Source organism: Taudactylus pleione, unplaced genomic scaffold (assembly GCF_031769625.1).
Source record: "Taudactylus pleione unplaced genomic scaffold, aTauple2 ptg000067l, whole genome shotgun sequence".
NCBI classification, from domain to species: domain Eukaryota; kingdom Metazoa; phylum Chordata; class Amphibia; order Anura; family Myobatrachidae; genus Taudactylus; species Taudactylus pleione.
The window spans coordinates 56645-72969 of NW_028284469.1; the positions used below are offsets into that span (position 1 = coordinate 56645).

The window sequence follows — 16325 nt, forward strand, 5'->3', positions numbered from 1 at the left end:
TTGGAAAAGATACAATAGGATACATTAAGATATGACTTCGCAGTGAGTAAGGCCTCCATGTCTGTAAGCCAAAGCTGGTCAGCAGCGATCTAATTACGAGATAGAATAGAATTTTTGTTCCTCTCATTCTGTACTTATAAATCTGCCAAGGTTACATTAAACAACAGAGAACTGGGAGCACTTCCAAAAATTAGCTCAACACTGTATATATATAGAGAGAGAGAGAGAGAATATTTTAATATAATAAAGTTATGAATTGGGGGTTTGGGGGTCTTTTCAATGTAAATGTGCTTGAGAAGTGCATGTTTGTGTTTTATTTGGATTCTTTCTGTACAATAGGCAGGAGCCTTACGGAACCCCTGTCTATTATACTGGGAGCACTGGGGTGAGAAAGCTGCCACTCCAGGTGTCCCAATACTGTTTATGATAAACTGTCCAAACTCTGATAATACCAGTGAGATTATTGCTGTACATTATTATTTAGGGGCCTATTTATCAAGCCATTTTTTTAAATAAAATTATGTAGAAGCTGCAGTTTCCGTATGTGTTTATGGTTTGTTGCGATGTATATTTAGATGGTGTCAACTGCTGTAAGCCTATGGAGGCTAATGAGCAGGAGAGAGATCCTCTGATGTCTCTCCCGCAGTCTATAGCCGAAAGCGGTAACTCGTACTGTGCGCATGCGCAATGTCCGCTTCCCCTGGGGAAGTTTTTTGCAATATGCCAGGGAAATAACTAGCAGGGACAGCGGGGCCACACTAATCCTAACACCTAGTGCCTAACCCTCCCCCTAGTGCCTAATCATAACCCTCCCCCTAGTGCCTAACCCTCCCCCTGGTGCCTAACCCTCTGCCAAGTGCCTAAACATTCCCATAACCCTTCCACTGGTGCCTAACCCTTCCCCTAGTGCCTAATCATAACCCTCCCCCTAGTGCCTAACCCTTCCCCTAGTGCCTAACCCTCCACCAAGTGCCTAACCATAATCCTCCCCCAAGTGAATAACACTCCCCCTAGTGCCTAACCATAACCCTCCCCCTAGTGCCTAAACCTCCCCCTGGTGCCTAACCCTCCACCAAGTGCCTAAACATTCCCATAACCCTTCCCCTAGTGCCTCACCATAACCCTTCCCCTAGTGCCTAACCCTCCTCCTGGTGCCTAACCATAACCCTCCCCCTAGTGCCTAACCATAACCCTTCCCCTAGTGCCTAACCCTCCTCCTGGTGCCTAACCATAACCCTCCCCCTAGTGCCTAACCCTCCACCAAGTGCCTAACCATAACCCTCCCCTAAGTGAATAACCCTTCCCCTAGTGCCTCACCATAACTCTTCCCCTAGTGCCTAACCCTCCTCGTGGTGCCTAACCATAACCCTCCCCCAAGTGCCTAACCATAACACTCCCCCTGGTGCCTAACCCTCCACCAAGTGCCTAACCATAACCCTCCCCCAAGTGAATAACACTCCCCCTAGTGCCTAACCATAACCCCTCCCCCTAGTGCCTAAACCTATCCCTGGTGCCTAACCATAACCCTCTCCCTGGTGCCTAACCATAACCCTCTCCCTGGTGCCTAACCCTCCACCAAGTGCCTAACCATAACCCTCTCCCTGGTGCCTAACCATAACCCTCTCCCTGGTGCCTAACCATAACCCTCTCCCTGGTGCCTAACCATAACCCTTCACCTGGTGCCTAACCCTCCACCAAGTGCCTAACCATAACCCTCCCCCAAGTGAATAACACTCCCCCTAGTGCCTAACCATAACCCTCCCCATAATGCCTAAACCTCCCCCTGGTGCCTAACCATAACCCTCCCCCTAGTGCCTAAACCTCCCCCTGGTGCCTAACCATAACCCTCCCCCTAGTGCCTAACCATAACCCTCCCCCTAGTGCCTAACCCTCCCCTAGTGCCTAACCCTAACCCTCCCCCTAGTGCCTAAACCTCCCCCTAGTGCCTAACCATAACCCTCCCCCTAGTGCCTATCCATAACCCTTCCCCTAGTGCCTAACCCTCCACCAAGTGCCTAACCATAACCCTCCCCCAAGTGACTAACACTCCCCCTAGTGCCTAAACCTTCCCATATCCCTCCCCCTAGTGTCGAAGCCTAACCCTCCCCCTAGTGCAAGGATGGGGAACCTCAGGAATCATTTGGTCTGGCCCTCTGAGTTTTTCTCTGCTAGCCTCATCTGGCTAGCAGGTTGCCTAGAATGTCACCCTGCAGACAGAATCTATGCAACAGTGGAGCATCCTTAGGATGCTTCAGAGGGTCACACCGCTGCCCTTACAGCTCCCCGGCCCCGCCCCGTATGACGTCACAAAATGGGGTGTGCGTGGCCTGCATTGGGACTGCGAATAATGTTATATATATCAAAATGGCCCTCGACAGAAAAAAGGTTCCCTGCCCTAGTGCCTAACCCTCCCCCTAGTGCCTAACCCTCACCCCTAGTGCCTAACCCTCCCCCCTATTGCCTAACCCTCCCCCCTATTGCCTAACCCTCCCCCCTATTGCCTAACCCTCCTCCCTATTGCCTAACCCTCCCCCTATTGCCTAACTCTCCCCTAGTGCCTAACCCTCCCCCTAACCCTCACCCCTAGTGCCTAACCTTACCCCTAGTGCCTAACCCTCCCCCTAGTGCCTAACCCTCCCCTAGTGCCTAACCCTCCCCTAGTGCCTAACCCTCACCCCTAGTGCCTAACCCTCCCCCTAGTACCTAACCCTCCCCCTAGTGCCTAACCCTCCCCCTAGTACCTAACCCTCACCCCTAGTACCTAACCCTCCCCCTAGTGCCTAACCCTCCCTTTAAAAATGTTGAAAAACCATCAAAAAAACATTTTGACCATTTGAACCTGTCGACCTTCTGTACTGTCAATCATTTGTCAGTTGCCCTTTTGACCATGTTGACCTATTACCCGTTGGCCATCTGGTGTCGCCCTATTGACACTCGATTTAAACACTGTCGATCTTCCATCTGAAAACCGTTTGGACATTACAAATCTATTCAAACTTGTTCTTGTGAATGTTTATTCCTCCGAGTAATTACCAGCACAAAGTTAATATAAAATCATCATCCAAGTTGGCTGATGAATGAACAACTAACGCAGATTCCACTAACAAAAAGTCTATGAAATTAATTGTACAGTACATCACTAATACCGTGTGCCCAGCCTGTTCTGTAACCACACTTTACTGTATAGCAATCTGTTCTCCCATCTTTTATATAACATACAGGATGCGGGCAGCATGTTAACGGTCACAATGTTGACAGTTGCAAATGTTGACAAGTGAAATGCCGAAATTTTGTAGAATGCCGACTTTAGGGTTAGGAGTAAAGTTAGGGATAGAGACCTACCTGCCGCCACAACTGCTAATTTGTTGCAACCCGCGACTAAAGCTGCAAATGCCGGAACATTGGCCCAACTGCTGGGTTAGGTTTACTGTACTCTCCACCGGAACAGCCGCACCTCCGATTGTCGACAGGTTACATGTCGACATTATGACCATGTCGACATTCTCATGCCGACATGATGCATGCCCTCATTCTAACCGCCGACCAAATATAAAGAACCCATAACAGGCTGTGGAATATCATTGAGCGTTTTCACAAAATCAATTGCGCCACAGTTCTCTATGAGAGCCATTCGCACTGTATTTACCCCTGGCGTACGTTGTGTGCGCTGATCTAATATATCCCGGTTCTGCTCTTGTATTATTTCTCAGCAACTTATTCTACATTTGGTCACTTACGTTGCGGAACGCGTCGGTCATAGGATCAGGATGGTCGTCTTGTTACTTCATGCTTAAATCCTCATATGAGCTTTGAAATCCCTTCTATTCACATATTATGGGGAGTATAGTAGAAATGTTATAGAAGTGTGACCCTATTGCATTCACACCTGTCCTTAATGTACTGTACTACTGCACACTATAATAATCGTATTAGTTCTGTACAGGTGTGACCCTATTGCACTCACATTTAATGTACTGTACTACTGCACACTATAATAATCGTATTAGTTCTGTACAGGTGTGACCCTATTGCACTCACACCTGTCCTTAATGTACTGTACTACTGCACACTATAATATCCGTGTTAGTTCTGTACAGGTGTGACCCTATTGCATTCACACCTGTCCTTAATGTACTGTACTACTGCACACTATAATATCCGTGTTAGTTCTGTACAGGTGTGACCCTATTGCATTCATACCTGTCCTTAATGTACTGTACTACTGCACACTATAATATCTGTGTTTGTTCTGTACAGGTGTGACCCTATTGCATTCACGCTTAATGTACTGTACTACTGCACACTATAATATCTGTGTTAGTTCTGTACAGGTCTGACCCTATTGCACTCACATTTAATGTACTGTACTACTGCACACTATAATAATCGTATTAGTTCTGTACAGGTGTGACCCTATTGCACTCACACCTGTCCTTAATGTACTGTACTACTGCACACTATAATATCCGTGTTAGTTCTGTACAGGTGTGACCCTATTGCATTCATACCTGTCCTTAATGTACTGTACTACTGCACACTATAATATCTGTGTTTGTTCTGTACAGGTGTGACCCTATTGCATTCACGCTTAATGTACTGTACTACTGCAGACTATAATATCCGTGTTAGTTCTGTACAGGTCTGACCCTATTGCATTCATACCTGTCCTTAATGTACTGTACTACTGCACACTATAATATCCGTGTTTGTTCTGTACAGGTGTGACCCTATTGCATTCACACTTAATGTACTGTACTACTGCAGACTATAATATCCGTGTTTGTTCTGTACAGGTGTGACCCTATTGCATTCACACTTAATGTACTGTACTACTGCACACTATAATATCCGTGTTTGTTCTGTACAGGTGTGACCCTATTGCATTCACACTTAATGTACTGTACTACTGCACACTATAATATCCATGTTTGTTCTGTACAGGTGTGACCCTATTGCATTCACACTTAATGTACTGTACTACTGCACACTATAATATCCGTGTTTGTTCTGTACAGGTGTGACCCTATTGCATTCACGCTTAATGTTCTGTACTACTGCAGACTATAATATCCGTGTTAGTTCTGTACAGGTCTGACCCTATTGCATTCATACCTGTCCTTAATGTACTGTACTACTGCACACTATAATATCCGTGTTTGTTCTGTACAGGTGTGACCCTATTGCATTCACACTTAATGTACTGTACTACTGCAGACTATAATATCCGTGTTTGTTCTGTACAGGTGTGACCCTATTGCATTCACACTTAATGTACTGTACTACTGCACACTATAATATCCGTGTTTGTTCTGTACAGGTGTGACCCTATTGCATTCACACTTAATGTACTGTACTACTGCACACTATAATATCCATGTTTGTTCTGTACAGGTGTGACCCTATTGCATTCACACTTAATGTACTGTACTACTGCACACTATAATATCCGTGTTTGTTCTGTACAGGTGTGACCCTATTGCGTTCACACTTAATGTACTGTACTACTGCACACTATAATATCTGTGTTTGTTCTGTACAGGTGTGACCCTATTGCATTCACACTTAATGTACTGTACTACTGCAGACTATAATATCCGTGTTTGTTCTGTACAGGTCAGACCCTATTGCATTCACACTTAATGTACTGTACTACTGCAGACTATAATATCCGTGTTTGTTCTGTACAGGTCTGACCCTATTGCATTCACACTTAATGTACTGTACTACTGCAGACTATAATATCCGTGTTTGTTCTGTACAGGTGTGACCCTATTGCATTCACACTTAATGTACTGTACTACTGCACACTATAATATCCGTGTTTGTTCTGTACAGGTCAGACCCTATTGCATTCACACTTAATGTACTGTACTACTGCAGACTATAATATCCGTGTTTGTTCTGTACAGGTCAGACCCTATTGCATTCACACTTAATGTACTGTACTACTGCAGACTATAATATCCGTGTTTGTTCTGTACAGGTGTGACCCTATTGTGTTCACACTTAATGTACTGTACTACTGCACACTATAATATCTGTGTTTGTTCTGTACAGGTGTGACCCTATTGCATTCACGCTTAATGTACTGTACTACTGCAGACTATAATATCCGTGTTTGTTCTGTACAGGTCAGACCCTATTGCATTCACACTTAATGTACTGTACTACTGCAGACTATAATATCCGTGTTTGTTCTGTACAGGTCTGACCCTATTGCATTCACACTTAATGTACTGTACTACTGCACACTATAATATCCGTGTTTGTTCTGTACAGGTCAGACCCTATTGCATTCACACTTAATGTACTGTACTACTGCAGACTATAATATCCGTGTTTGTTCTGTACAGGTCAGACCCTATTGCATTCACACTTAATGTACTGTACTACTGCAGACTATAATATCCGTGTTTGTTCTGTACAGGTCTGACCCTATTGCATTCACACTTAATGTACTGTACTACTGCACACTATAATATCCGTGTTTGTTCTGTACAGGTGTGACCCTATTGCATTCACACCTGTCCTTAATGTACTGTACTACTGCACACTATAATATCCGTGTTTGTTCTGTACAGGTGTGACCCATGCAGCCATATGGGCAGCGTGCATCTCCTATCTCAGTGCCGCTGTGCCGCCATCCTTACGTACCTCCGCCCAGGGCATACTGCAAGGCCTCCATCTGGGGCTTGGCAGAGGATGTGGAGCCATGATTGGCGGGGTCTTGGTCAATTTCTTTGGTAAGACGCAGTTTACGCCCCTTAGGGGGAGAGTTCGGCTTCTCATTGTCTCTTTTTAACATGAATCCGGTTTGTTTAAAGTATGTAAAATAATTTGTTTCTTAAATAATTGTCCAGTGCCCGGTAAATGCCCAGAAATACACTCTTCTCACCTGATAGACGCACTGCTATACAGGGGTTTATGTACTAAGCCTTGGCCAGAGATTAAGTGGACGTAGATAAAGTCCCAACCAATCGGCTCCTTGAAAAGTGACCGTTAAGAGCTGTAGTTGGTACTTTATCGCCGTCCACTTTATAGTCGGTTCCGCAGAGGCACCCTTCCCCCCCTAGCGCCATGACGTAACGCTGTACACTCTTACTATACTCCATCATGTGACTATCTGACCGGTATCGTCTATCAAGAGAATAAGGGCCTCATTCACAGGTAATGTCTGTGTCGGCGCAAGCAGACGATGTTTTCAGTCGCGCTTTCCCGATGGTTATCGCCAGGGGGCGCAGAACATATTCGCATGCAAAGAGAGGCAGTTTTAGTGGGCGTTCTTGGGTGGTAAGAGGGTTTGCTAGCCAGACGCGGGCGTGTCAGAGACTGCGTTGTTTTCTGCAGTTGCACTGATTTTGGCGACCATGTTCAGACAGACATTCTGCGCCTCCATAGGGCCGGTGTAATGTCCGTCGGTGCGACAGATGATGCTTCTTTTACACACAGCGACGGATTAGCGCTGTAGCCTGTCTGTGTGTCTGTACGGATCTCATCAGCTGCGGCGTTATCATAAGGTGAAGTCGCGGCTGCATTGGCGTCCACCTCTGAATGACGCCGTAAATGGGTTACGCCAAAGCTGCAGGTCGGAGCCGATGTCACAGGTTGGACTAAAGGCTCAGGCAGCGGCTTCACCCCTATAATTCAAGGAGCACAGAGTATTTCAGGTCTGTAGGGAGGATACCAGCCAGACGCCCCCTCCCCCTCCTGTACTTACCTAATTATATCTGTGCTCTGCATGTATTTATGTTCCCTGTTGGCTGTGTGTGTTCCAGGTGCTGCAGAGACATTCAGGGGCATCGGAATGGCGTCGCTGGTCATCCTCCTGCTCTTTGCCCTCATACAGTGGGTGGCAGTGTCCCAGAAGGAAGAAGGTACATTGCAGGACATAAGACCTTGCTATACACTGTACTAATTGCTTTTCTACTGTCACTTTCATTATATGGAAGATAAAGTGCTGGTTAATCTATTATTATTATTATTAATTTTCTTCTCATACTTTAGTTGACATATTGACCACTTAGGCCGGGTACACATTAGGCGATATATTGGACGATATGTAGTTTTCACCCCAATTGGAATGACATATCATCCACATCACATAGCGTGTACAGTCAATCGCGCGTTCACGTGCGTCGTTCGTCGCATCTTCCCGTCTGATGTACGCATGCGGCATGGAAAGGCACATCGCGCCGTCATACACAGCGTCGTGCGGTGTCTACGGATGGCGCAGTGTATTCTTCCATGGTGTCGTCCCGTCCCTAGGTACACACATCGCGTAGCGTGTACAATAGCCTTAGAGCTTAGCGTCACAGAAAGCGTGATCCGTCCCATCGGTGCCTGCTGCAGTGGGCTTACAATTTAACTTCCTTATCACAGACGCACACGTGCGCACACATACACACGCACGTTAGTGCCAAGTTATTTTGAAGCTAATTAACCACCAGTATATTTATGAACTCTGAGAGGAAACTGAAGGAAACTGCATGGAAAGAGCATAAAAGCTCCCTGGCTGGGATGGAGCCCAGTAATGCTCTCACACTTATTATATATATATATATATATATATATATATATATATATATATATATATATATATATATAATCATTAATACATCAATGCAGATATTTAATTAAAATACTAGGACAAAATAATACTGTCTGGAGACATTTGAAAAATTATGTGAGGCCCATTAAGTTGCAAAGTGATTAACTTAATTCTTCATTTGGCAAAGTGCAGTTCTTCCTGGCACAAGCTCTAATTCCTGTTTGTACGCATTCGGCGATGTTCACGCAGCTGAGCGATTACCTAGACAGCACGTGCGCAGCGATCACACTGAGCAAGATGCTTTTGCGATCGTGCTCATACTGGGCTTTTATCGTAGAGAGTGATTGACAGGAAAGGACCATTTGGGGAGGTTAGGGGGAGTAGCAGCAAAAACGCAGACGTGTCATGGCCTTTTCCAGGCCGTGTATCTGTCAGCTGCGATCGTCTACGTAGTGAGACATGGCGTCTGTGTTGCTACCGCCGCGGCCAGTCTGCGTAGCAGTCGATGTCTCTCGTTCTGACGTATAGTCTGCGTATATGAGTTTGCGATGGTTCCGGTGGGCGTTTATCTTCTTTTCTGGGCGGCAGCTTCGCTCGCTAAGATTTGCAGTTCCGAAGCCTAAAAAAAAAAATCACAATTGTGTACAAGCATGAATTAGACCCAAAGTGTAGGTCAAAGTATTATGTATGCTTGTATAGCTAATAGTATTTACTCTGTCCCTCAGCTCTATCTATCTATCTATCTATCTATCTATCTATCTATCTATCTATCTATCTATCTATCTATCTATCTATCTGTCTATCTTGTTGTAATAGAATGTATGTTTTCAGTAACACAGCCCAGCCTTTGTCATAGCGTCAGTACATACTGTAGCAAACATACCTTATATGGTATTTAATAAATGTTCTCGCAACTCTTCCTCTCGGATTAAACAAAGATAGAAAATAAATTTAATTCTCCAATATAATATCTGTAACACACGTGTGGCTGCTGGTGTATAGGAGGTTTATAACCTGTCAGATGTGATGCCTGTATGATAAGGTGCCACGTTATATGTGTGTTAGTGTATTTAGCACTATTTCCTCTATGGACTCGGAGCTCTGTTGTGCTTCAGGCCTTGTACACGTTACATGTACCAGGATTGTTATATTGGCTCCTCTATGCAAGACCTCTTTTGTGATGTAATGCAAGATCATGTTACATGAGGAGAATAGGATCCTCTGGTGTCTAATGTTCTCTTTATTACAGTAATGCCCTTTATTCTTGCCGTACAGAGCGGCTTAAAGCAAAGAGTAGTTTGTGTTGGTTTTTCAACGAGTGAATATTTGCCAATAAATATTATTACAGTTCTCGTTCCTGGCGGGCGTCTCAGGGGTGGGCGAGTGGCTTCCTGTTGCCCTCATGGCTGGTGATTTTGCAGTACATTTACACCCATGTACTGTATCATTGCTAGGGGTAAATTTACTAAAGTGAGAGTTTTTAGAGGAGAGTTTTAAAAGTGATGTTGCCCATAGCAACCAATCAGAGTCTAGCTATTATCTTGTAGAAGGTGCTAGTTAAATGGTAAGTAGAATCTGATTGGTTGCTATGGGCAACATCTCTTTTAAAACTCACTTCTAAAAACTCTCACTTTAGTAAATTTACCCCCTAGTGTTCATTCTAGCACCCTGCACCTGTCACAACCCGTGACTGGGGGTGTCACTGTCTGTTCTGGTGCTTCTAGCACACTTAGCTGATGCAACAAACTGCTGAGCTACAGACCAGAGTGTGCTAGACGCACCAGAACAGAGAGCGACACCCCCAGGCAGGAAAGAGGAACTGCACGGGGTGTGACGGGTGCAGGGTGCTAGAATGAAGACTAATTGTATTTGCTGACCTTATTTATTGCAGATGAATCCATGCTGGCAGAAAGGATCCCCGTTCCCTCCAGCCCCGTTCCCATCGCCACCATCGACCTGGTACCGCAGCACTCGGGGAACATCATGCCTTGTGCCCAGGCCAAGCTACCACAGAAGAAGACCAAGCACCAGGAGGAGCAGGAGGATGTCAACCGCCCGGCGTGGGGCATAACCTCCTCCCCTTGGGTCTCTCTCGCCTACGCCTTTTATCAAGTCAAGGAAATGTTGGCTGTTTCCAAAAACAGCCAGAGCTCCGAGAAGCAGCCCCTGCAGGTAAGGTCCATCAGGACTAGACAGAGCTGAGGCAGACTTGGTGCATAACGTGCTGGCTCTGTTAGTATCATCCCAAGCTGGTGCAATGGTAGCATTACATATCTACTGTATATACTTAACATCCTGATTTTAATTAGGCCATCACGCTTATGTTGCCTGTACATGCAAGCGTGACCTAACGTACACAGCGTGTGCCCTGTCTATCGCTGCGTGCGCCTTGCACATTAAGATGACTGGGAACGGAGGAAGGTAAATGTTAGAAACGGGACAGGGAGCGGACAGGAGAAAGACGGAGAGTGGGATGGAGGGGTATGAGAGCAGCAGGGAGGTGGCGGAGGGCAGGCTGGAAAGCAGGAGAGACCGGGAGGCCGGAGAGTAGGCGAGACTGGGGTGGCGGAGGTTGACCCGGCAGATGATAATAATAGATAATAAACCCACATAGGTGAAGTCAGTGCTTGGGATATGGCCTGCAGGTCCTCATTCACAGCTAGGAACAAATACAAAAAAAGGAGCAATTTGCTCCTGGAACAAACCATGTTGCACTCCAAGGGGGGCAAATTAATTTTTTTTTTGGATGCAGGGTAAAGACCGACTGCTTTCGCATGTAGGCCACAAATACTGGGCAGCTTATTTTACACAGCAATTTAGAATGAAGCTATGACACGCCCCTTCCCAAGTGTAAATCGCTCTGCACGTTACATCTGCCCCAACTGCAGCGCTGCTTGGTTTTGCCAAGGTGCAAATTGCCCACATTTTTTTTTTTAACTGGCTCTGAATCCGGCCCTCAGTGCCCAGCAATAATGATTAACAGATGAAGTGTAACTATGACGTTGTTATCGTTCAATCGTTTAAAAAAATTGTTGTATTTTTTAGCCTAAACAATGAACGATTATCGTTCATATGCGTTCACGTTTGTAGTTTATCGTCCATTCTGACTGAACAACTTAACAATTTTCATTAAGGGAAAGTTACAAAAATCGTTCATTACATTTTGTAAATGAACGATTTTAGTAAACGATTTTCGTCCATTTTTCCCTTGAAAAAATGAATGAAAATCGTTTACTAAAATCGTTTTATTTCGAAAATCGTTGTGTGTGTATGCAGCTTTAACGGTTTTGTTACCAACGATTTTATGAACGATTTTCTGTCAGATTATCTGTCAGATTTTTTAAAGTGTAATGAACGATTTTTTGAACTACAAACGAGTTTTGTAACTTCCCTTAATGAAAATCGTTCAGTTGGTCAGTCAGAAGGAACTACAAACTACAAACGGGAACGCGCATGAACGATAATCGTTCATCTTTATAACTCAGAAACTGAACGATTTATTCAACGATTGAACGATAACGATGTCGTTATAGTTAAATCTTTCAAAAAGTCATTACGTGTGTATGCACCTTAAAGCTGCATACACACACAACTATTTTGTTACCAACGATTTTATGAACGATTATCTGTCAGATTTTTTAAAGTATAATGAACGATTTTTTTGAACTACAAATGATTTTTGCATATCAACTTAATGAAAATCGTTGAGTTGACAAGTCTGACTGAACTACAAACTACAAACGTGAACGCGCATGTACGATAATCGTTCATCGTTTGACTCAGAAAGTGAACGATTTTTTTAAACGATAATCGTTCAAAAAATCGTTGTGTGTGTATGCAGCTTAAATGTTAGTGTTAATGTTAAAGGTTCCGGTATGTACTAAGAATGTCCAGTGAGGGCTTTTATATGATTAATATTGGGCTACTCTATTTATACAGATCGCACTGGATTTATTTGTCTTGTCTTTGATATATGAGGTTTCCAACCCAAATTGCTACTTACGCTATTACTGTTGTTCTTTTACATGGTACAGATATTGGCTGTAATATATTTCATGTGTTTGTTATTATGTTGTATGTATTTATTTCCTCCGTTCGTATTACTGTACACTAGGGCCAGCTCACATCCAGCTTTCTAGTATAACCACAAATGTAATATTGTAGATTCGGCGCACCTGATTCCCAGTCACACGTAAGTTCGGATGCGGCCGCACCTGGTGAACTCTAGCAAATAACGCTTGCATCGCAGGGCTCCATATTAGAGATGAGCGGTTCGGTTTTGTCTCGGATCTTCCCGCCAAGTCCGGATCTCAGAATGAAGCAAATCGTCATCTTTTTTCAGACAAAGGCCATTATTTAATTAGAAGCGAAGAGCCGTAATCGGCGAAAAAGTTTTACGTATTGTCGCTTTTCACTTGGTCGGAACTGATCTCCAAATTCAATTCCAGCCGGAATTCGCCTAAGCGGAAACTCAATGCAATGTAATAAGCGAAAAAGATTCGCCTATGGATAGCCGGTAAAAAGAAAAGCCAAATCTTTAATTTAAGGTGGGGAAACAACCCAGAACCCTCGGTACAGTCCCCCGAAGGACAAATCTGGCAAAAAAACCCCCAACCTAAGAACAACTCAAAAAAGTACATTTATTTTTGGGGCGAAAAAGTAAAAAGTGGGGAGACGAGCATAAAAACTAGCGAAATAGACTTCTTGGGGGTCTGCAAAGATGGGTCAGGGGTTTTGGGGATTGCAGGTGCGTTTTTGAAATTTTTTAAAAGTTCACTTTAGAAACATTAAAATATGCTAGCACCCATTTTCATGTACCCCAAATTTGACTACTTATTTTCACCAAAAATACTTCTTTATGCCATTCGTCACCACTTTTACATAGACGCTATTAAGAAACAATTTAAACTACTTAAGTACCCCAAACACTTTTATAAGGGGTATTAGGACACATCTACATTAATTCCCTATGTTAGTACATCTTTTTTTGGGGTACAGACTGTTTTCCCCACTTCTGACGGTACTTTCCGCCTGTTCCGCATTCGCAGCTTTCCGTTTTCATGCGGTTAGGAATTGAATTGGGCGAAAAGCGGAGACGCGTATGAAAAGTTTTCGCCTCTGAAGGAGGCGGAAAGTCGGACAGGCGAAACCTTTCCGACTTTTCGCCTCTAATTGAATACGGGCCAAAGACGTTGTTTTGTCCGTGAAAGATGACGTTTTGCCTCCTTCTGATCTCCACAATTGACGGGAAGCTCCGAGCCGCCCATCACCACTCCATACACATCTATAGGAACTTGTGTGTAATTCTGAGCCCCATGCACCTCCATGTTTTCTCTGTAACGACAAAATGGGTGTTACTGGGCAGCAAGTGAAAGAAAACATTCCGTGGGTATGCCCTGGGCGTGTAGCTTCGGGTTACCACCTATTCTGAGTCGCGCGTATATGTACAGTGCACGCCGTTTTCAGTCTGGGAGCGGTGCGATCACACAGATACCTGCACTTGCAGTAGTTCCGTCTGGTGCAGGCGTCCACAATTGTGATCACATTACGTACAACTTGGAATCAGGTTCTCTGGGTACAAATGTCAAACCTTCTGCTGGACCTAAACTATTCATCCTGTGTTGTGTTTGTACAGAGAAGTGTATTAAGTGTTGTTTTTCCATTGCTGCTTGTGGAATAACAGTTGGGAAACAAGAAGTAAAGGTAAGGTGCACCCACGTTCCTCTGTTGTTGTGACCCATCTCTTTGGAAAGTATCACATATAACGGGGCTGCATGGAGACGGGACGGTTATATGTCATTTGGAGATTATCTCTGCAGCATGGACACCGTTCTATAGCACAGTATAAGAGACTGTACATAAAATGTATTGTTTCCAAATTTACAGCTTAAATAACTATTGGGTCCCCAGATGGGGTGCTGTATACCTCACACCTCATCTGACCCCACTCTCCTAAATGAAAACTACAAATTATTCATTTCACAGTCATGTCTACAGTTCTCTATGCCCAGTGCCCCTCACAGTCATATCTACACTTCTGTATACCTAATGCCCCTCACAGTCATGTCTACACTTCTGTATACCTAATGCCCCTCGGTCATGTCTACACTTATGTATACCTAATACCCCTCACAGTCATGTATACACTTCTGTATACCTAATGCCCCTCAGTCATGTCTACACTTCTGTATACCCAATGCCTCTCACAGTCATGTATACACTTCTGTATACCTAATGCCCCTCAGTCATGTCTACACTTCTGTATACCCAATGCCCCTCACAGTCATGTCTACACTTCTGTATGTCCAGTGCCCCTCAGTCATGTATACACTTCTGTATACCTAATGCCCCTCACAGTCATGTCTACACTTCTGTATACCTAATGCCCCTCAGTCATGTCTATACTTCTGTATACCCAATGCCCCTCACAGTCATGTATACACTTCCTATACCTAATGCCCCTCAGTCATGTCTACACTTCTGTATACCCAATGCCCCTCACAGTCATGTCTACACTTCTGTATACCCAATGCCCCTCACAGTCATGTCTACACTTCTGTATGCCCAGTACCCATCAAGGTCATGTATACACTTCTGTATACCCAATGCCCCTCACAGTCATATCTACCCTTCTGTTTACCCAATGCCCCTCACAGTCATGTATACACTTCTGTTTACCCAATGCCCCTCACAGTCATGTCTACACTTCTGTATACCCAATGCCCCTCAGTCATGTCTACACTTCTGTATGCCCAATGCCCCTCAGTCATGTCTACGTATACCCAATGCCCCTCACAGTCATGTCTACACTTCTGTATACCTAATGCCCCTCACAGTCATATCTACCCTTCTGTATACCTAATGCTCCTCACAGTCATGTATACACTTCTGTATACCTAATGCCCCTCACAGTCATGTATACACTTCTGTATACCTAATGCCCCTCACAGTCATGTATACACTTCTGTATACCTAATGTCCCTCACAGTCATGTCTACACTTCTGTATACCCAATGCCCCTCACAGTGATGTCTACACTTCTGTATACCCAATGCCCCTCACAGTCATGTCTACACTTCTGTATACCCAATGCCCCTCAGTCATGTCTACACTTCTGTATGCCCAATGCCCCTCAGTCATGTCTACGTATACCCAATGCCCCTCACAGTGATGTCTACACTTCTGTATACCCAATGCCCCTCACAGTCATATCTACCCTTCTGTATACCTAATGCCCCTCACAGTCATATCTACCCTTCTGTATACCTAATGCCTCTCACAGTCATATCTACCCTTCTGTATACCTAATGCCCCTCAGTCATGTCTACACTTCTGTATGCCCAATGCCCCTCAGTCATGTCTACACTTCTGTATACCTAATGCCCCTCACAGTCATATCTACCCTTCTGTATACCTAATGCCCCTCAGTCATGTCTACACTTCTGTATGCCCAATGCCCCTCACAGTCATGTCTACAGTTCTGTATACCTAATGCCCCTCACAGTCATGTATACACTTCTGTATACCTAATGCTCCTCACAGTCATGTATACACTTCTGTATACCTAATGCCCCTCACAGTCATATCTACCCTTCTGTATACCTAATGCCCCTCACAGTCATATCTACCCTTCTGTATACCCAATGCCCCTCACAGTGATATCTACCCTTCTGTATACCTAATGCCCCTCACAGTCATGTCTACACTTCTGTATACCCAATACCCCTCAGTCATGTCTACACTTCTGTATGCCCAGTGCCCTTCACAGTCATGTCTA

The 16325-nt window shown here is 44.5% G+C and overlaps 1 protein-coding gene across 2 annotated transcripts in view; it reads left to right on the forward strand.

Moving 5' to 3' along the window:
- MFSD6 (major facilitator superfamily domain containing 6) overlaps positions 1-16325 on the forward strand; it is a 73249-nt gene that overhangs the window by 49536 nt on the left and 7388 nt on the right. For both annotated transcript variants that reach the window (XM_088466939.1, XM_088466940.1), the window contains exons 4-6: positions 6582-6743; positions 7776-7874; positions 10440-10720. In XM_088466939.1, the coding sequence (XP_088323065.1) occupies positions 6582-6743; positions 7776-7874; positions 10440-10720 (542 nt within the window). The remainder of the gene's footprint in view (positions 1-6581; positions 6744-7775; positions 7875-10439; positions 10721-16325) is intronic.